The sequence below is a fragment of the Euprymna scolopes genome, chromosome 22 (assembly GCF_053919585.1).
Source record: "Euprymna scolopes isolate OS-2025 chromosome 22, ASM5391958v1, whole genome shotgun sequence".
NCBI lineage: Eukaryota > Metazoa > Mollusca > Cephalopoda > Sepiida > Sepiolidae > Euprymna > Euprymna scolopes.
In genome coordinates, this window is record NC_136503.1 from 44,767,981 (window position 1) to 44,789,800 (window position 21,820).

General features: G+C 32.4%; 1 protein-coding gene across 2 annotated transcripts in view; it reads right to left on the reverse strand.

Annotated features, from left to right (window-relative positions):
* LOC145243390 (protein phosphatase 1 regulatory subunit 21-like) overlaps positions 1-21,820 on the reverse strand; it is a 109,709-nt gene that overhangs the window by 31,955 nt on the left and 55,934 nt on the right. For both annotated transcript variants that reach the window (XM_080106230.1, XM_080106229.1), the window contains 4 exons: positions 10,329-10,430; positions 4,803-4,891; positions 3,957-4,093; positions 638-730 (listed from right to left, as the gene is read on the reverse strand). In XM_080106230.1, coding sequence (XP_079962356.1) covers positions 638-730; positions 3,957-4,093; positions 4,803-4,891; positions 10,329-10,430 — 421 coding nt within the window. The remainder of the gene's footprint in view (positions 1-637; positions 731-3,956; positions 4,094-4,802; positions 4,892-10,328; positions 10,431-21,820) is intronic.

The window sequence follows — 21,820 nt, forward strand, 5'->3', positions numbered from 1 at the left end:
TCTGGAACTGTGGTCAGAAATAGATCTAGAAATGAAACATGTTGATCTTGCTGGTCTGGGAAACGTGTTGGAAATGTAACTATCTGTGATACAGAATGAGATATAGAGAAGCTATGTGTTGTGCTACCAGCTACGCGATACAGGTTTGTTTAATAATATTAGGTTAGTGCAAAAGTAATGTCGTTTTTTTACGTTCAACTATATATATATATATATATATATATATATATATATATATATAAAAACGACATTATTTTTGCACCAACCTAATTTTATTCTTTCTTTATACTTTTTTCTTAAATTAAATTTTGGAAATGAAGTAAATAAGTATATTTCCTAGTTATCGCCCTTTATTAAACAGTCAAGCAAGAGTTGTGGTTACTTTATGATCTTGAAATACAAAAGAACTAATAATGCTATGAATACAAAAGGACTAAAATACTATAAAATTCTTACTATAATGAGGGTTTTGTATTTCGTCTGTATGTTTGGAATGTTATTCAAAAGGAACACGGTATTATATAATATTGGTCATTATATTTCACTATGTCCCACATAAAAATAATGACCAATGTTATTTTAAATGAAGGTAAGAAAATAAGATTAGAAAATAAATATTTTTGGCTTTTATATTTACCTTTAACAGCTTCATGTAGGCTTGTAATACCAAAACTGAGTTCAGCAAATAATCTTTGGTGATTTTTTTTTGAGTGCGGGCAAGATTTATGACCTATAAAGAAATAGATATATTGATTACAACAAGACTATACAATCATGTCAAGCAAGACATTTAATTTCTTCAATGTCCGTTTCATCTTTATATAAATAAAAACTTCAAATATATCTTAAAGTGTTTAGCCAACAGAAGCAGAAGAGAGTGTCAACGTTTTTTTTTTGTTTGTCTTTTTGTAGGTGATTGGAATTTCTGCCTGCTCTGCAATTTCCTAAAGATCTTTGGATGGAGTCCTTAAAAGGTCCAGTCAAATTTAATATGTCCAGGAATCTAATTAATCATTGTCTGAACAAACAATCTTGGAACTAATTATGTTTATGGCTACTACATCTAGAGGCTATACAATTGAACATGGTTTGAATATTACAATTAGAAAAAAAAATCTTCAGAAAAAAAAAAAAGAAAAACAAGAAAAAATAGTTTTATATTTATATAATTTGCCATAAACAAGTCAAAATTTCAATTCATTTGTTTATTTGTCAGAATTGAAATCAACTTATTATTGCTACTGAATCACACAATAGAATCTTTAGATCTGAAAACGGGAATATCAATTAAGCTAAAAGCACAAGAATTAATTACACAAAATATATATAGTCAGTAGCATTCACCTGAGAGGATTAACCTGGCTTTCTCCAAAGGAGGAAGCATCAAGGGAATATTAAATTTACAAGTGGTCCCCAGTCATGTGTATATTCCGATCAGAAGGGATGACAATGCCAGGCTTTTGCACAAAGATGTTAGCATTCTCTTACATACAGCGTCTGATATTCCTAAATGGTCACCCATCTGGTACTGACCAGGTTCAATGTTGCTTAACTTTAACTTTGGTGATCTAACAAAAATCAGTGTATCAATGTGATTATACGGCACACAATTCCCTTGGATTTTACTTGTGCGAATGAAAATTTAACTAACTTTCTTGGATTCTGCATTTTTAGATTTTACCATCATTGGATATTTTACCCTTCACCAGACTGTCCATTCATATGAAATCACTTTTTTATTCACCCTATTCCCTCTGCTTCACTTTTTGTTATCAAGTAAGATCCATGACTTACTTGTAGTTTCATTAAATACTTTTGCAAGCAAAATCCGATCCTGCATTTTGCTAAATCCTACCCTCTGATGAGAAGGAAAGTATTTCTTCCAAACTCTGCGGATTAAGGACTATCCACTTATTTAGTTTCCTTTTTAAAATTAAATATGTTTTTAACTCTTTTTCAAAGTGTTTTTTAACATGTTTTATTAACTACTTGTTATATATATAATGTTAGTGGTCTGGTAAGGCCACAGGGGAGACAACCAAGCAAAAAAAAAAAAACCCTAAGCAAAATTCATCCTAAAGCAAAACTAAAGCTGCCTGCCAGAACACTATATATATATATATATATACAATTATAGGCAAATTTAGCCATATTTTATTAGTTTAAAAATATAGGTTCTTTTTTACCCATTGTCATAAAATTTTAACCATAGAATAGCATTATAATCTTTCAAAAGCATGCAAATTTTCATGTAGTTTTGTCACAAAGTACGAAACATATGGGCATTTCAATATTCAAACCTGGGTCCATCACTATGATCCAGAGATCAAAGCCCAGTCAATGCAGTGGAAGCACTTGGACACACTACCTCCAAAGAAGGCAAGGGTGCAGCCCTCCACTGGCAAGGTCATGCTCACAGTCTTCTGGGACCAGGACGGAGTAGTGATGACAGATTTCCTGGCAAAGGGTACCACAATTACAGGAGCCTATTATGCTTCACTTTTGAGGAAATTAAGGGAAGCTATCAAAATCAAGAGGTGGGGCAAGATCAGCAAAGGTACCCTCCTCCTGCAGGACAACGCTATGGTCCACAACTTGCATGTCGCCAGATCAGAAGCACGGGCATGTGGTTATGAAATCCTCCCCCATCCTCCCTACTCTCCTGACCTTGCACCCTCTGCCTTTCACCTCTTCCCAGCCATGAAGTTGTTTTTGAAAGGAAAGCGTTTCCCAGATGATGCAGCCTTGATTTCTGAAGTCGCGTTGTGGTTAGAGGACCAACTTGGGGTGTTCTACAAAAATGGTCTCCAGAGCTGCATCAAACGATGGGAGAAATGCATAACTCTGGGTGATTCCTATATAGAGAAAGACTAATAACTGTTCCAAGTTTCGTTGCTCTACTACTATGGGAAGTGGGTCAGGGGCATTACTTATTGCATGTCCCTCATATACTGGAGATATTCATAATCGTAATCCTATTTCCAAAATATTGAAGCATTGTGCAAAGTGTGAAAGAGCTTTGTTTAAGCGTTATGACAATGCAGTACATGGCAACGGTCTATGTAGTAAAATAAATAACGATGACAATATTGAAGAAATTTCAATAATTTTCAATTAAACATTTTTTTTTCAAACATCGTGTGCTGCACAAGATGGTAGATGTGTGAATTTCCCCCAAATTTGGAGAATGTATCGCTTTGTCAGGAGAGAAGAGGAAATGTAAACAGCTCTCGGATGTGACTACTTGTTTGTGTCATCGAATTTCCGGCACCATAGTCTCATTGTCATACACATGAGGTCTCCTTTTGTCTCAAGAAAATCCGTGTGTAATGAAGACTTTGGTATGAAGTAAGGGTTGCACACCTACTAACCTCCCTTCTCCTGAACTGGCATAAGGTTCAGAGGCAAAGATAAATCCAAGAAGATATTCTTAAACGATCATCCATCTAAATAATGATCAGGTTCAAAATTGTTTAACTTTCATGATCTTTCAACAACCAGTGTTTTAATAAAACATAGCTGTAACACAGAAATACAAATTCCATAATACGAGCTGTCTAGAGTGCAGCCGACTCATTTTAGTTTTTAAATTTTGTTATCACATTTTTTAAGCTTATATAGAAAAAGAAATAAATTGTTAGTTGTAAGGGAGACAACTCTCTTTTATGTCAATTTTTCAATTAAAATACAAGTTAACATTCATGCTGACTTGGATTTTTATTCAGTGATTAATCAAAAATATTTCATAACATAGATTGTCTGGGTTGGAGTAAATAATTAAAAAAAGAAATTGTATTAGAGTATATTATAATAGTGCTTATGGTGTAGCACAAATAAAAATTTGCCAATCAAAAGCAAAATTTGATTTGCCAGCAAAAAAGCTAGTTGAGACTGATTTTGAAAATCTGATAAGGTAACTTTATAGATATTTAAACAGTTATAAAGCAATTACTTACTTTGGGCTCCCAGCATGCTAACGTAGGTTTCCAATCGATTGAAAACGGAATTCAATCGTTTGAAAGATTTACATAAATCTATATTTTTGGCTTCTAACATTGTTGTACATGTTGACAAGGCACTTTCCTGGTGAAGGCTGTGAATTACAAGAAATTTTTAAAAAAATTAATTTTTCTGTCAAACTTTCTCATTTTGAAATTAACTATATAAAAAATGAACGAAAGGGTGGAATCTTTGCATCATAAATATTTTCTTTTCACATTAGACTAAAAAAAAGAATAATTGATAAAAGAAATAGGAAATTTATTATATCAACTTACTAGCAAGTTATTTTTTTTTTTAATTCCTTTATTAAATTAAGGTTATTTGTTTTTCCATCTTTATGAAGATACAGTATATTATTAGGCCGACTGTGCAAAGAAAACTTGGACAAAACTGCACAGAGTGAAATATGAAGATTGCAGGTTGTCAGAAAATGTAAGAACCCTGACCTTGGGATATAAAATGATAAAAATGGATGATGATGATATGATGATGATGGTGGTGGTGGCTAAGATAACCAGAAAAAAAAAAATATATATATACAGGGTGATCCAAAAAAACGGGCCCCAACTATAATTAGGCCCTGTTTCTTAGTGTTTTGTTCGAATGAAATGAAACTTTGGTCATAACTAGTTTATTATATACAAAACATCACATCAAAACACTAGGGTTTTTGGCCTTTTTTTCTCCGTTTTACAGCATATGTTCTATATATACTTTATATGTTTTTTGTTTTTTCTGGGTCACCCTATATATATATATATATATATATATATATATGCAGTAATATTTTAAATACTCACCTTTCAAGTTGATAGGGAAGCAATTTATTTAAATAAGTCACTAGCTGATGGAATTTAGCAGCAAGAAGCTGGAGGCCAGTAGCTGTCTCCTATCATTAAAAAGATAAAAAGATTGGTCAGATCGGATTTTAAAGTAACAGAATAATAGCTTCAGTTGAAAATATTACATCTTACTAATAAGTTGGTTTATAAACCCTTTTGAAGATAAGAATTTAAAGGAATGCTACATGAAGCATTAGAAAAAGCAAATATAAATAAAATAAAATAAAATAATGTATTTTCACTACAATATGTTTATATTAGTGCTGGGACAATAATTGGAATTGTTAATCAAAACTTTTGGGGAAAACAAGGAATAACAAAGAGTTACAAAGCTGAGAGACAGTGTAGGAGTAAAATTCAATTCAAACTGAACACTGCTTAAAAAAATAGAGTATTAGATTTATGAAGGTGGTTAGTTTTAATTTTTTTTTTTTTCACCAATTGTTTTTCTTAAAGAGAATCATTCTGGATGGTTGAGCCTGGTTTGTCCTCCTTTTCTGAAGCCTGATGGGTGAGCCACAGTGTGGATGGAGCAGAACAATTGATCTTTTAATGGATGAGAGTCATGCTAGATAATTCCTGTGGTGAAATTGTGGCAAAATATGCTCAATTATATATGAGGTTGGGGGTGGCATGGTACTGATGTTGGTTATAAGTAAGTGTTTTCCTTACATTCCAAGAAATATCGTATGAATGATGTGGGGATGAAAATAATGATGTAAAAAAAAAAAAAAATGGAAATGATAATAAAAATAGACTTTGTAGCTTAGTCGGGGATGCCCATTTTCTTTTCCCTGCAACCTCTTTCCCACAGAAGAGAAATTGCGAGCCTGTTTCTGATTTATCATTATTTCCATAGCAAGTGCTCATCTGAGCTCCAATCTATGATCCCCCTCGTCAATCTTTCATGAAAAACACTCGTCTAGCTGAAACCACTATCAATAATTTTCCCCACTGTGCCTAAACCGAAACGTAGATTCCATGAACAATGCTTCTTTCTCAGAACTGCACGCCTGTGGACCTCTCTTCCATTAGTCTGTTTTCCAACTGACTACAATTTAGTTGTCTTCAAGTCCAACATAAACAAATTCTTGATGAACTGTGTCATTAAATAATCCAATTTACCAAATTTATATTACTAACGATTACTAAGAAATTATCCTATTGACTACTGTACACTCAATAACTCTTATCCTCGAGTGGCCTCCGGGCCTTGATAAGTGGGAAACCCTTTGTAAAAAAAAAAAAAAAAAAAAATGACTAGATCTATTTGGTTTAGGAGCATGGAGAAGTGAGACCTTGCTTGATCTTTTTTTTATGAAAATTGCTTGCGACAAGGCATGAAGCCAGTTGATGTAAGGAGCTAACAAGAACAAAACATGATTATTGCAAAAATAGGAGATGCCTATTTACCTTAGTCTTGAAAAGACTAAGGCTGTAAGTAGAAGGAGAACAGGAAGAGAGTTCTACAACCTTGCGGTTCTTAGAAAGAAGCTACTGGAATAGAAAGCTGTATTACAGTGAAGTATTAAAATTAGTAATACCAAACGACGTACTGTTTAGCGTTGGACAAGACAGGCTCTTTTATTTAATAGTTTTCAAATCAGTAATTAATAGATTTCTGCTATATCAATAAATATAAAACTTATATGACTGGATTCTTTAAAATGGTATTTTAATAATTTTGTTGTGATTTGTATATTCCAAGAAATTGCCTATTAACAACGAAACACCCGCCATGCGAGCAGTAGATGACTTTTCAGATAAATACGTTTTAGGTCTGTTCATATAAATACTCGACATGGAAGTTCTACTAATCGATGATGTTTCATGTTTTTAAAACAATAAAAGAAAAGAATTGTCTTTATTACAGAATTTTAACGAAACATGTGCGACTTTCCAGTCAAAAGAACATCTTGAAATTGAGGCTTTCTAGTACAAAAATAAATCAAGATAGAAACTTCATTCAAATGGTATGTAATAGCTAATATATTTAAAAGAAAAAGAATATTTTTCGTAATGTTTTATTTTAGTGTGAGAAAATTTTTTTTGAAAATATTCAATTCAAACAAAAAATTGAAGAAAGTTTATTTGTATAAAAATGAATGAAAAACACATTTAAATGAGATAGGAATGTTTATTATAACAAACAAGACATCCAAAAATGTTATCATTTTTATACCTATTTATATTATATTCTGTAACTGTAAATTAATAAACACTGAAAATTTAATTAAAATTGGTTGATTTTCTGAATTTTGGTAAATTTTTAAGTGAGGGAAAATAGAGTCACTCAAACTTTTGAAATGCTTTATTTAGAAACCCATTCTTAGCATGGAGATAAGGTGTTTTGTAAGTATGTACTTTCACCTAACAATTTAATAAAAAAATTATAATTATATAAACGTTACTATTTAGAAACCTATTCTTAACATGGGGAAGGTGTATTCTAACTATTCTGTACTTTCATCTAACAATTTAATAAAAAATGATATTATAAAACTTGAATTTAACTTGAAAATAGTATTACAAAAATAGTGCTGTAATTTTGTTTTATTTCATAAAAAATTGTTTTTGTTTAATTTAAATTAAAATGGCTTCACTTGACACCACTTTTTTTTATTTAAATAAAAACACTTTTAAATGAGTTAAAAAATACAAACCACTTATCGAGTTAAGTAAAAGAATAATTTATCTTGTCTATAATAACATTTATTGGGTTTGTTTTACAATCCACAGAAGTATGAAAAAGTGGTCAAAAAATAAATATATAACAAATAAATTTTACCAAAGGCAAGATATTTTATTCTTCTACCTACTTCGATAATTTTTGGGTGTTGTAAATGTTTATTCTGTTTGAAAAACAAGCTATGACTTACAAATAAAGAATTATACAAAATAGAGGTAGAAACCCACCAAATAATTGTCACAGCAACTTAAAGCCGTTAAAATGAAACTTAATTATGTTAATTAGTTTAATGTATTTGAACACATTATAATTGTAATCTGTACGAAATTTCCTTTCATTTGATATACTGCACGCCATATTTTATTAATAATTTCTTTGAATCATGTCATGGTGGCCATCTTGGATTTCCTGGTCACCATTTTGGATTTTTTCATTAGGTGATACGACAAATGATAATGTCCATCAGAATAATACTTCATATGATGATAAAGCCTTACCTACTATTTTTCTTAGCTGTTTTTATTATGTTCCTACTTAAAGCCATTAAAATGAAACTTAAATATATTAATTAGTATGCAAGTTACCAAGTGAGATGGTTGTAATATAACCATCTGAACTTTCATGATGTTATAATGTGTTCAAAATTTCATCATAATATCTTAAAAAGATCTAAAGATACAGCTTTTTAAAGATGGCTTAGTCTGTAAATTGTGAAAAATTCTTGCCAAAGTTTTTTGTAAGTAACTTTTAATTTTTTGTTTCACAACTCAAATTGTAATTTTACAGTCAATAAACTATATAAATAAGAGTGACTAAGACAAAATGTCCAGTGAACCATGCATTTTTATATACTCTGAATGGTCATAACTCCAGTTCTAATGGACCGATTTTAAAAAACTAAAGATATTATTTCTTTGTTTTTTTAAATGCTCTTTTCAATAATGCTTGATTTGAGTCTATTATAACGAAACAAAATGGTGTAGTATTGCTATTAAAATAGCGAATTGATGGAGATCTCCAGACCAAGTCAAATGAGCTGAAACAAAGGAAATGGAATAGATCAGACAATTCTGAGGAACACATGCCATTGTAGAAAAGATTGAAACTAGCAACATCACGTCTGTGAGAGAGGTTGCAATGAAGAAGAAAGGATAAGGTTAATCAAACAGATTCTTACATCTTACAGATGGAAACGAAAAAAATCCAAAGATATTTTTGGATATGGAAGGAAGAGATAACTATTTAGTGAGTATAATTTTGTTAGTTGAGACCTTTCTCTGTCTCATCCTCTGCTCCATTAGTCAGTGATTTAGTACAAACGATTCCAAGCAAAATAACCATTTCTTGTCTTTAACTCTTTTTGGTTCACTCTTCAGGGTATAACAGCAACGTATGATGAATGTTCATGTATTTTATTTAGTTATGACTAACAAGACATTAGATTCCCCTAAGGAAAGCAAGAAAAGAAAGACAAAGAAAGAAAAAAGGTAAAGAGAGAGAAGGGAGAAAGAAAGAAAGAACGAAATAAAATTCAGCCAAATAGTGACGAAAGAATAAAGTAGTAAGTAAATTTTGATCAGGAAACAGAGAATTCACATTCATGGAATTCTCTATCAATTTAAGCGGACATCTACTTTTTTTTTTAGATTAGAAACAAAAGTGGAATTCTGCTAAAAGATGGAGAACTCACATTCCTGATACATATATCATTCGAATTTCTTAATATACTTCTTCGGGCAATGTGGGACACAGATCCAGTTAGTATATAATATTTGAATTTAGTGTGTTAACAAAATTTGGATGTATATTGTAGCCTGTTAATAATTAAACAAAAAAAAACAAAGAAAAAAATGAACAGGTAATATCTGGTGTAGTATTAGCCCTGGGCAGGTTATGAAGGCTTCCTCTGTAGGAGGAAGTTTACAGGGAATATCAAATTCGCAGCCTCCAGCCACATGGATATCTCAGTCATTGGAAGATGACATACAATGCATAGCATTCCCAAATAATTACCCATATGGTACTGGCCAGACTCCATGTTGCTCACCTTATCCTGTCTTGACAGAGTTCAAAATAGACTTTGCAACCTAGTGGGGTATGCCCTTTTCTCTTCCCTGCAACCTCTTTCCCTACAGAAGAGACATTGCAAGCCTGTTTATCATTATTTTCATGGCAAGTGCTCATCTGAGCTCCAATCTATGGTCCCCACCTCCTGCCTGACTTTCACAAAAAACACTCATCTAGCTGAAACCACTATCAATAATTTCCCCCACTCTTTATCTATGCCTAAACCAAAATGTAGATTCCATGAGCGAAGCTTTTTTCTTAGAACTGCACGTCTGTGGAGTTCTGTTCTGTTTTCCTGCTTTCCAACTGACTTATAGTCATCTTCAAGTCCAATGTTACCAAGTTCTTGATAAGCCATTCCCTTAAGTAATCCAATTTACTAAATTTCCACAACTAACGATTACTAGAATATTTTCCCATTGACTTCTGTACACAGTTTAACCCTTATCCTCGAGTGGCATCTTGGCCTTGATAAGTGGGGGGACTTCTTTGTAAAAAAAAAAAAAAAAAAAAAAAAAAAAAACTGTCAGTGATCCAATGTGATTATGCCATATCAATTATTAAAGCTATATAAAATAGTTTGTAAGAAAATATTCAAATATTTATCAATCGTAAACCAGAAAAGTAAAGGGCACCCAAAATAACAGGACTGTTAGTCATTACTGCATATGCTAACCAAATGATTAGTTTAAAGTTCCAATTCAATGATTCCTCTTTTTCCTACTTACCAAAGTTGTAAAGCAGTTCTCTCCAAGTTCTTCATTAAAAGTCTTCATGGTTTCTTCTACTCCTTTGAAGTAAGAAGCATTTTCAAACAAGTGTTTGGCATACTGAAACAAAAAGGTAAGATTTATAACAAGGTTGAAAAAATAAATCGTAGGTGTGATAAAAGCGGTTGATGTTAAGCATGTAATTGAATAAGAAATTACAATTGATTGTAAATATTTCAACATCACCTGTTTAAATGTATGTATGTATGTATGTATTTTTGTATGTCTGCCTAAAACTTTCAACAGAAGCGACGGATTTTCATGAGATCAGTATCATTTTGAAGCTCGACCCTTTGGATGACAAATATCGAAAAATTGGCTAAAAACATTAATTCCTTCACTCTCAACTCAACACTTTTCTACAAAGAGGGGTCGCTTTTTTCGCCAATATTTTTTAAAGTCATCCCTCTTTTTGAGTGACTAGCCTTAATTTAAACCCTAGCCACTTCCGGTTCGGTAATGGACACAACGGCAAAGACGCCATGTCTTTTTTTTTGTTTGTTCTTTTCCACCTCCGCGATACAGTGTCGAGCCTGCCTGCCTACTACCACTTTTTATTTTTTTCCATTCGACATGCACCTCAAAACACCCAGGCAACGCCAGGCACCCATGCTAGTTTAATTATATTAACAAAGAATATGTAAGCGTGACAACATAAAAAACATAGAAATTCAAGTTTCTTTAAAAAAGATCTTAACATTTCATGAATTTGATTTACACTAATCGACATATCCTGACAAAGATCTCGTTGATTGAAATGTTGACTATATGAACTAATAAGCAAGTTTTAACAACTTTTTAATTAACTATTTCATGTATACATCCATATAAGTTTAGTAGTAGATGGATCCACTAAAAAGTTGGGAATTCCAAAACACCCCAATCAAACTTTGTTTGAGAGGAGTTGGCCTATTGGTTAAGAAAAATAATAGCTCGATAAGTGGTAATAATATCAACAAATCTGATTGGTTAGTTAGCTAGAATAAACATTATTTATATATAAAATAATCACAAACCATACATTCATGCATTAAACCCGTTGATTTCCTTCAGGAATAAAACATGAATGTTCTTGTGTATTTTACTTGTCATATATATATGTATGTGTGTGTGCGTGTGGATTATATATATTATGATCACAAAAAGAATAGACGGAAGCTTTCACTTATATTTCATCAAATTTGCATTATATACATGTGTGTGTATGTATGCATATAGTTGGTGCGGATAAATTATTAATTTATATGCTTATATTGATGTGTTAGTTTATTTGTCCAGTGAATATAAATATTCTAAAAGGAAAAGTGAAATAGCAATATATACATATCCATACATTTAAATACTTTTAAATAAAGTAAATTGAATTAAGTAAGGACTTAATTTGGTTTTATGCGGAAAAAGAAGAAAAAAAGAAATACATAAATTAAATGAATATGGTGCATTTAAAATTTTTTTTATCTAATTGTGGGTAATACATAAATTTATGATGAAGCTTTTATATTTTGTATATCATGAAAGTTTATATTTTCGAGATTAATAGAAAAAATTATCTATAAAATAAAATGTTTTTCAAAGAAATTTGACAGGTTTTCTGAATGACTACAACTAACGGGACATGTGGAAATTTCACAACGGACTCATTCATATGTAATATATTTATGTTGGCATTCTGTAGATGTTCAGTGTAAATGGAGATACCCTGATGATATTACAGCTCTTTTGTTAAAACTGCAAAAGTATTTATTTAAGCTTGCAGGGATGCCTGGCATAGCCCAGTCGTAAAATATGCTTAAATATATTTTAATTTATGCAGATTTCGTATATATTATTATAGAGTCAATTTCCTATCGACTCTTATATATTATAAAGTTGTGATTTAAAAAAAATACATATATATATATCCATATGACTTGGGTGCATTAGTTTGAATTGAAACCAAAACCAAAACTTATGAAGAATTCTTAGTAAAATTATTTATTACAAGAAATAGATCATTACAATCGGATGACAGTCACTCGGAATTAAAAAATGTAAACACGACACATAAAATAACACACATGCTATCATATTAGTATTTATTAAATTATGAGCTTGAGTTGCATTGTACACTATTTAAAGTTTTATATATATATATATAAGGGCTGTTCCAAAAGTAATGCCTCCTATTTTTTTATTTTTTATTTTTTTTTTATTACATTTTCACCCCAAACAAGGCACATTGCCACTTTGGTGTATGGAGCTACTATCAGGGTCTGCAACTACTGGGGCACTATGTAGGGATTTGGGCAGCAAGATGTCGGTTCATGTTGCACTTGAACTTCTGCATGTCAGTACAGTTAGGGAAGCAGGATCCTGGAATGGAATTCCAGAGTCTAGCGGTTCTGGGGAAGAAACTACTGGAGTAGAAAGATCTTTTACATCTAGGGATCTCTACTGTGTGGGGGTGGGATTTAGCTGCCTGTCGGGTTTGTCGAGGGTGTCTGCGTCGTGGGGGCACAAGTGTCTTCAGTTTGTCAGAGCATTCACCATTAAAATACTTGTAGAACAAGCAGAGGGATGCAACGTTTCGTCGAATGGGACAGAGGCTGAAGCTTAGATGCCAGTTCAGGGCCTATCAGATTGGCGACTCTTTTTTAAACCTTGTCTAGGAGCGAGAGACTAGTAGCAGACGCACCAGCCCAGATGTGACAACAATACAATTATGGGCGAATGGTGGCCTTATAGAGATACAGGATACTTTCAGGTGTCAGTAGTTTTCTAGCATGGTAGAGAGAGCCTACCTTTTTTGCAGCGGCCTGTTTTCAATATAATTGTTCCAGCTCATGTTTCCTGTGAACGTTAGGCCAAGCAGTTTGAAAGATGTACTCTCAGACAGGGAGTCACTGGCCATTGCTATTGGTGGCAGAGAAGGTTTCTTGTAGTTATTGAAGGAAACCAAGTTTAGTCTTGGCAGCATTGAATATGACCATCCATTTTTTTTTAATTCTGCCCAAATAAATCAGAAAGGATTGCAAATTGTATTCATAATCTGAAAGTTTCATCTCTTTGATGCAAATATTGATGGTGTGAGATTCTAAACAAGCAAACCCTGTCATGGACATATGTCAGAAGCAGAGATGCATCATTGACTTCCTGGCAAAAGTGCATTGAGAATAGTGGTGACTATTATGTAGAGCAGAAACGGCCATTAGTTTTAATGGTGTCACTCTCATCTTAGTAGTTCTTCAACTTTTTGAGTTAAAAAATAATAGGAGGCTTTACTTTTGGAATGACCTTCGTATTACAAATCTGGACGCCCATACACGGTCATTGCTCATCGCTGAGAAAAATGTATTGGGAATGGCGGTGACTATGTAGAAAAATAAATTCTGGAGCACAAAAGGTCGCTCGTTTTAAATGGTTCCACTCCTGTTTTCGTAGCTCTTCAACTTTTCGAGTTAAAAAAAAAAAAGGAGTCTTTACATTCGTAATGACACTTGTCTATCTATAAACAATTCTGAAATCAGAATTATTCAATTCAAGGATAAGTAAAAAGGACAAAGAAGAAGTTAATGTAAATGACATTCTAGCATTAAAGTTCTAATCTGATTCAAAATGTTTACTCCTAGTATTTATTTCATAATGTCATTGTCCTAAGAATCAGCTGTTTGTACCATAACTCACTAGAGTCACGTTTGATGTTATCTAAAACATCCAAGATCAGGCTAGTGTGGCTAAAGGTCATTCAGTATTGTACAATGGTGTTCATTATATAATAAAATAACTTTTATTTATTTTTGTTATTCAGTTTAATTTGACATTCAAGTCCAGAGTTATCACCCCATTTTTTTTTTTTTCATATGGATTACGTTTTTCACAGTCGAGATGATCATTCTTCGTTTGCTCTTTGACGCTAATCTCATTCTAAAACCTCGACTCCACCCAATTAGGTAGAATCTTGATTTTCCCGCCAATATATGACACTTTCCCATTGACACACTCTCCATTACCTCAGCAAATATTTCTCTTTCAGATTATCTACTTAGCCTACACCAGCCTTAGGTGATTTCTCGTTTGTTGTTTTGTTTTGTTTTCTAATCCTAAAAGCTGCTAAGCTAAAACTCACATTTACACTAACTTATTTTGATAAAAACTCTTCTGAATGGAAAGCTTTTCGATCACCATTTAAATTATTCACATAATGCAATCATTACTGCAATGACATCACTCAGAGGATGGGGGCGGGGTTAGTTAGAGTCATGCCCATATTTTATGATACAACTTTATTTTGTTGTATTTCAGCTTCACTCACTCTTGTTTTCGTCCATACTTGCGAGTTTTTAGTAAAAATAATTGAAAGAAATTAAGGCAAAATACTAAAAAAAGATGGTTGTTTTGCTTTATGGCATATCAACCCGCTTAATGCTGAATCCAGTTATTTTAGTTAAAAATTCACACATTTTAAGTTTATTATAATATTTATTTGAAGTATGAATCTCTATGCAGTTCATTTCATGCAATCATTTTCAAATTTTAACTTGTTTATATAATTTGTTATTGTTTGTGTGTGCTTTTCATTCATCAGATTCTTAAATATTTCCATAAAAGCACACTGCTTTTCAAATCTACTTTAATTCTTTGATCTATATATCTATAAAAGTAAAATTATCTGCTGTGTGTGTGTACATTCCCCTACCAAATAACCATCAATTTTCAGCCTGCAGACTCGAGATTTGACATTGAGATTTGGGAAAATTTTTTTAATCAGTTTTCGCCCAGAAATTTGGCTGTCAAGGGGGTCAAAGTTCAACGAGTTGACCTTTGAAAATTCAACCAAACTCCTCTACCAATTTTGGGTCTAAGCTCTTGAAATTTTAGATGTAGGTTACTTGGACATGGATCAAACTTTTTAATTTGATTTGGGCCCAAAAATAATAATTGTTACGAGGTCAAAATTGGGGTCAAAGTTCAAAGAAATTTAACTCTTGCAGTCTCTACCAAATTACTCAGTCAATTTTTAGTCTAAACATTTCAAATTTTACATAAAGTGTATTCAGACATAGGGCAAGCTTTTTAATCCGTTTTTGGCCGAGAATTTGGCTGCCAAGAGGTCAAAGTTCAAAAGATTTGACGTTTGCGGTCTCTAGTAAATTATTCAGCCAATTTTGGGTCTAAACATTTGAAATTTTACATAAAGAGTATTCAGACATGCAGCAAGCTTTTTAATCAATTTTTGGGTAAAAATTTGGTTGTCAAGAGGTCAAAATTGAAAGAGTTGACCTTTGCAGACTCTACCAAACTCCTCCGCCAATTTTGGGTCTAAACACTTGAAATTTTAGATGTAGGTTACCTGGATAGGAGTCAAACTTTTTAATATATATACATACGCACATAAAGTTATGAACAGTACATAGGGCCCAAGCAAAGCCGGGCTGAACTGCTAGTATTATATAATTCAATAATCTTGGTGAAGCATCTATGACTAAGTTGTTAACATCATTAACTAATTATCTCTATTTATATAATGTTAGGTATGTGCATATATCTATACATTTGTATGAACAGGATTTACTCCTAAACTAATAAATTAATCATTATGAATTTTAGAACACAGTTTCTAGGTATAAAGGGCCATAATGTGGGCTATATTTAGTTTAATTTAGTTTTATGAAAAGGGAGTAAAAGCCCTTTGTGAAAATTTGGTATAATGGCATACCAAACAAGAATTGCCACTTCTGGTTAAGAATGTTTTTAGCAGTCATCTGTGAATTGTGAAAATTAGTTCCCTGTGTTTTTTACACATATGAAAATGTAGGTCAACACATAAAAAATTGGAAAAATATAATTTCGTTCATTGGAAATTTTAAATTTTAGTTTAAATATTATTTATTATATTATTTATTATATGTTATTTGGAATGGGTTTTTTTTCTTACAAATATTCAAAGGAAATATTTTTATTTAAATATTTTTAAGTCATCTTCCTTCTCATATGAATAATGGCTTTCTAAATAATAATATCTATAATATGAATTTCACCTGTCTGTTTATATGTATGTATGTATGTATGTATGTATGTCTGCCTAAAACTTTCGACAAAGGCAACAGATTTTCACGAGATCAGTATCGTTCTGAAGCTCAACCATTCAGATGACAAATATCGAAAAATTGGCTAAAAACATTCATTCTTTCACCCTCAACTGGACACTTTTCTACAAGGAGGGATCGTTTTTTTCGACAATATTTTCGAAAGTTATCCCTTCTTTGTGATTGACTAGCCTTACTTTAAACCTTTGCCACTTCCGGTTTGGCGATGGACGTAATGACAAGGATGTCACATTTTTTTTTCACGTTCTTTTCCTCCTTTGCGGTATGGGTTCGAACCTGCCTACAACCATTTTTTTTTTTTGCTTAACTCACATCTCCAAACACCCGGGCAACGCCGGGCACCCAGGCCAGTTATTTAGAAAGCCCATATTATAAATTTGGGAAGTGAACTCTGTACATACAAATATGTAAACATATACACATATCAGATTAATTAGGTTTTAAATACCCCCAGAAATAAGTAACGAAGAAAGCAAGTCTACAATGGTTTCTTCTAAGTTGTTTTAATTTTCTAATATAGGAAAAGAGTTATTTTTAGGAAAATAAAAGAGGGGCGGATATTGAATATTTAATGTTTGGTGTGTTTATTTTAGATATTTTAAATAAACAAACAAAATGTTGTCTCTATTGTAAAAACAGAAGATTCTATTTTTTGAGTTGGGTAAAAAAAAAACAAAAAAAAAAACTGGAAGTGAATCTGTAAATCTGATAGAAAAAATTGACTGAGTTAAATTTTTTTTAAAAACAGAAATAATTATTTCTGCTATCACATTGTTTTGTGTAAATAAACTTTTTATAGATGGATCCATTGCAATTATTTTGTCTTATTTTTCTCACATTTCTATTATTGTTTTTCCTTAATTTAATGTTTTATCACTGATAAAGTATTTATTTCTGAATGGTTTGTTTTCATGTTTCTGAATTTTTTAGATGAGGATTGATAATTTGGATCGTTTGGATTACTGTTCTCATTTTGAGTTTTATTTTCACAAAACTTTGGTTGATTTAACCTGTGTTTTTCTTCAAGTGTATCCTTGCCAAACTCGGAGAATCTGCAACCCTTTATTTAATCCACAGAGGTACCATAGTCTCATTCCATCAGCCATATTTGGGTAGAAGTCTTAAGTAATTTGTAATTGTATTTTCAGTATCGCCTTTAATATTTAACCTTCAACTTTCAGAACAGTGCCATTTAGAGCTGATTTTTTATTTAGTACTTTATCCATTATGCCACGGATACTTTCAGATTAAATAAAGGATTCCATTTGAAATTCTATGCAAATTCCCGAGTTTGGCAGAGAGATTTCTAAGTTCAACAAGATACACTTGAAGAAAGTTGGAGGTTACATCAATCAAAATGTTGATGAGACAATAGCTGAAATAATCCAAATTGTTTTTCTTTCTTGCAAGATCTGAAATTACAACATAATTTTTTGCAGTAAAAATCGATTAATTCTATAGAATTACATCTGGTTAAAATAGAACTTATAATAAATAGTCACAGAATTATTTCAGCATTTAATTAAATAGATTTTTAGTATTTTCAATGCTTAATTCAGTACTAAAATACATGAAAGAGAACACCAATCATAAAGAAGGTGGAATCCTATGGTAAACTGAAAATAATAATTAGAATACTAATGTCAATATTGGGAAACCGTTTCCAAAAATACCATTTCATATAATGGAAATATGAATTTGGGATGCTGATAAATCTCTGTGTAAAATGTATACTGACTGCAATCATGTTTACAAACATTTTGTTAAAAATGAAAACGTGATTAAACTCTGGCTTTTAATCTCTTATTCTTAAAAAAATTAATAATCACTAAATGTTCCCAAGTCTAACTAATAAAACAACATCGTTTAGGCAAAATTTGACTTTATTCATCAACATGATATCCTTTTAGGGTGATATGAGGTGCCTTCATTAAGTTTCCAAACTCTTTTGTACGGGCATTTAAAATTGTCGTAGACTCTTGAAAATTCAGTATGTTATTGCTATACATCTTATGAGATGACTGACCAGTTTTTATGATTCCAGATTCAAATGAACAGCTACAATAGAAATTGAAATACACTCTACTAAAGCCTGATTATCACAGCTGGTGAATTCCAAAAAATGCAATCTGGGTGTGAGAACACTTTAGAAGAATATTATGCAATAAAATTCTGTTTTAAACTTGGAAAAAGTGCCACAGAAAAGCATGAAATGTTTTAGACTGCTTTTGGACCATCTTGCATAAATTGAGCATCAGTTTTTTGAGTAGCATAAGAGATTCAAGGAAGGCAGAGAGTCTTTGAGGGATGATGAGAGGTGTGGGAGGAGTAAGGAAGTGAGAACACCAGAGTTGATTGGCCAAATAAAGAATTTCATGGATAAGGACTGTCGTGTGTCTAAAAAAAATGAAAAAAAAATAAGTGCACAGTTTGATGTCAGTGTGGGGACTGCGCACACAATTATTCACGAGGAACTGAAGATGCAGAAGATTTGCAAAAAGTTTGTCCCAAGGATGCTCCGAGAAGATCAGAAAGAAAGACGTTGCCATGATCAAGATAGGCATCGTAACAGTACCTCACCCTCCCTGTAGTCTAGATCTTGCTCCCTGTGACTTTTGGTTATTCCATAAGTTCAAGGAAAACCTTCAAGGCTGTCGTTATGAGACAATTGAGGAGATGAAAGGGTCTGTGATGTAGGTCATTGACATGCTCACACAAGAGGACTTCCATGGAGCCTTCCAGAACTTGTTGGAATGGTACAAGTGCACTGCAGCCGGAGGAGATTACTTCAAAGGGGACTAGAGTTTCATGTGTGTATTATCAATAAAAGTGCCCGTACACAAAAGTCTGGAACTTATGTACATGGATTCCAATGCTTTTTTTTAACAATTTGATGCCTGTTTTGTAGAATCATTTGTCTTTGATCTCAAAATATCCCTCAGCTTCCAATATCACTTCTTTATTGGAGGCCATTTTCTCTTTCACTGGAACATTCTTTTGAGGTCTGTGAACAGCCAGTAGTTACTGTAGACCAAATATGGAGAATAGTTCTTTTTCTTTTTTTTTTTTTTTTACATAGGCGTCACCACTTATCAAGGCCAAGAGGCCACTCAAGGATAAGGGTTAAAGAGTGTACAGTAGTCAAAAGGACAATATAGTAATCGATAGTAATGGAAGTTCAGTAAATTTGTTAACTTAAGTGGAATGGCTCATCAGAAACTTGTTTACGTTGAACTTGAAGACAACCATATTATAGACAGCTGGAAAGCAGGAAAACGGAAGACAATTCCGAAGGTGTGCAGTTCTAAGAAAGAAGCTTTGATCATGGAATCTATGTTTAGGTTTAGGCACAGATAAAGAGTGGGGGGAATTATTGATAGTGTTTTCAGCTAGTCGAGTGTTTCTTGTGAAAGTTTGGCGAGGGGGGACCATAGATTGAAGCTCAGTCGAACACTTTCCATGAAAATAACGATAAAGCAGAGACAAACTCGCAACATCTCTTCTATGAGATAAAGGTTGCAGCGAAGAGAAAAGAACATCTCCCACCAGGCCACGAAGTCTATTTTGAACCCTATCAAGGCAGGACAAGTCTTTTCTAGCAGCTCCTGCCCATATGTGGCAACAGTATTTCTCAGTAGTTCTCAAATAAACGTGAAATTGTGGTGACTAATAATCCCCATTAATCCCTAACTGTACATTGAACAGATACCATAATACTTAGTTCGCTGCACCTTATCATAATGAAGGTCTATACAAAATTTCAGTCATATAAGCTCAGCAGTTTTTATAGCAGCTGTGATTACATACAACCATAGACACATACAGACATATATATATATATATATATATATATATATGTCTGAGGCCTCATCACTCTGAAAAACACATTTAGTATCAGCAGATGTAAGAATAACATTTCAAACTCCCATTTAAAAAAAAAACTTTTTACGAAAATATCTGAAGATAGCGAAACAAAGCTTGAAACGCGTTATAAAAATATTTTAAAATAAAAATATGATAAAAGGCTGAAAAACCCACAATTGTTGATGGCTACACTCTTTTAAATATACATATTTTTCTTTCGTTGGAACTACAAAACCATCACTTATATATATATATATATATATATATATATATATATATGGTGAAAGAGAATACATTCAATAATTGTTCACATGGTTGACTTGATTATCCAAAACTAATTACCAATGCTTAATAATCAGTAATTCCCCGCAGCAATAAGAATACTGGAATCATTTATTTTAGTTTTTTTTTTTCTAATTAATTTACAAAGCTTTTAAAGTGATTACACTTAATTGTATTTATATACCATTTTGTCTTACTCGAGCAGAAGGTGTGCCAATTCTTTAATACCATTTACCACAAATCAGATAACCTTTTGATCTGCTTTTAATCAGCAAGTATTAAAACTAATTTGATTGGGTTCTTAACGTAATCTCAACAGTTATCAAGTAACTACCTTTAAACACCGGGGAACTAATTTTTAACCCAGTTTTGACATATTCTTAAATTCACAAGCTTAAAAAAAAATTTGTGCTCCATATAGATTTTACAAAACTTGTTCCTGCACAAGTATTTCGGACTATATAACTAAGAGTTCTGAATAAAGAATTTAAAGGAGTATACACTAGCTATGAAATATAACTATTGCATTATCATGATCATTATTATGTTATAAATCTAATAATCTTTCTCACCCCCCCCTCCACAAATAAAATGACATCAGCATCAGTTGGTACCACACAAAATGGTCATGAAGGCTTAAGGAGGATAGAAAGAATCAAAATCAATGGAAAGATTGAGGAGATAGAGCACCATTCAGACTTCCACAGGAAGGATGTAGAAAGTACTGCAATCTTGGGGAGATTTACTGCCACCAGAGAAAATCAATGATAAACTGCTGTTGCAAAAATGCCAAATTATTCACAACAATTATAAAAAGAGGTGAGTAGTACTGAAAAGATGGGGAAACTAATTGGCATCCAGACTCCAGGAAACACCACTTGTTGTTGCAAGTGGGTGACCACTGATAATGACGAAGAAAAACTCTGGATGAATAAATAAGTCATGGAGGGTTAAGGAGGATGGAAAGACTGAGGAGAGGAAGCACTATCCAAAAATCCACTGGAGAGGCACAGAGAGTACTAGAATCCTAGGAGGCTTACTGTCACTCAGATTCTAGAGAAAATCAACTTATCAATGAGAAATCAATGGTAAACAGCTGTTATGTGAATGCAAAATGATTTGCAAGTATTATTTAAAGTGACAGAGATTGCTGTAAATCTGAGATCTTAGCAAAGATCACCTGTTATTGCTAGTGAGTGATCACTGAAAATGACTCGT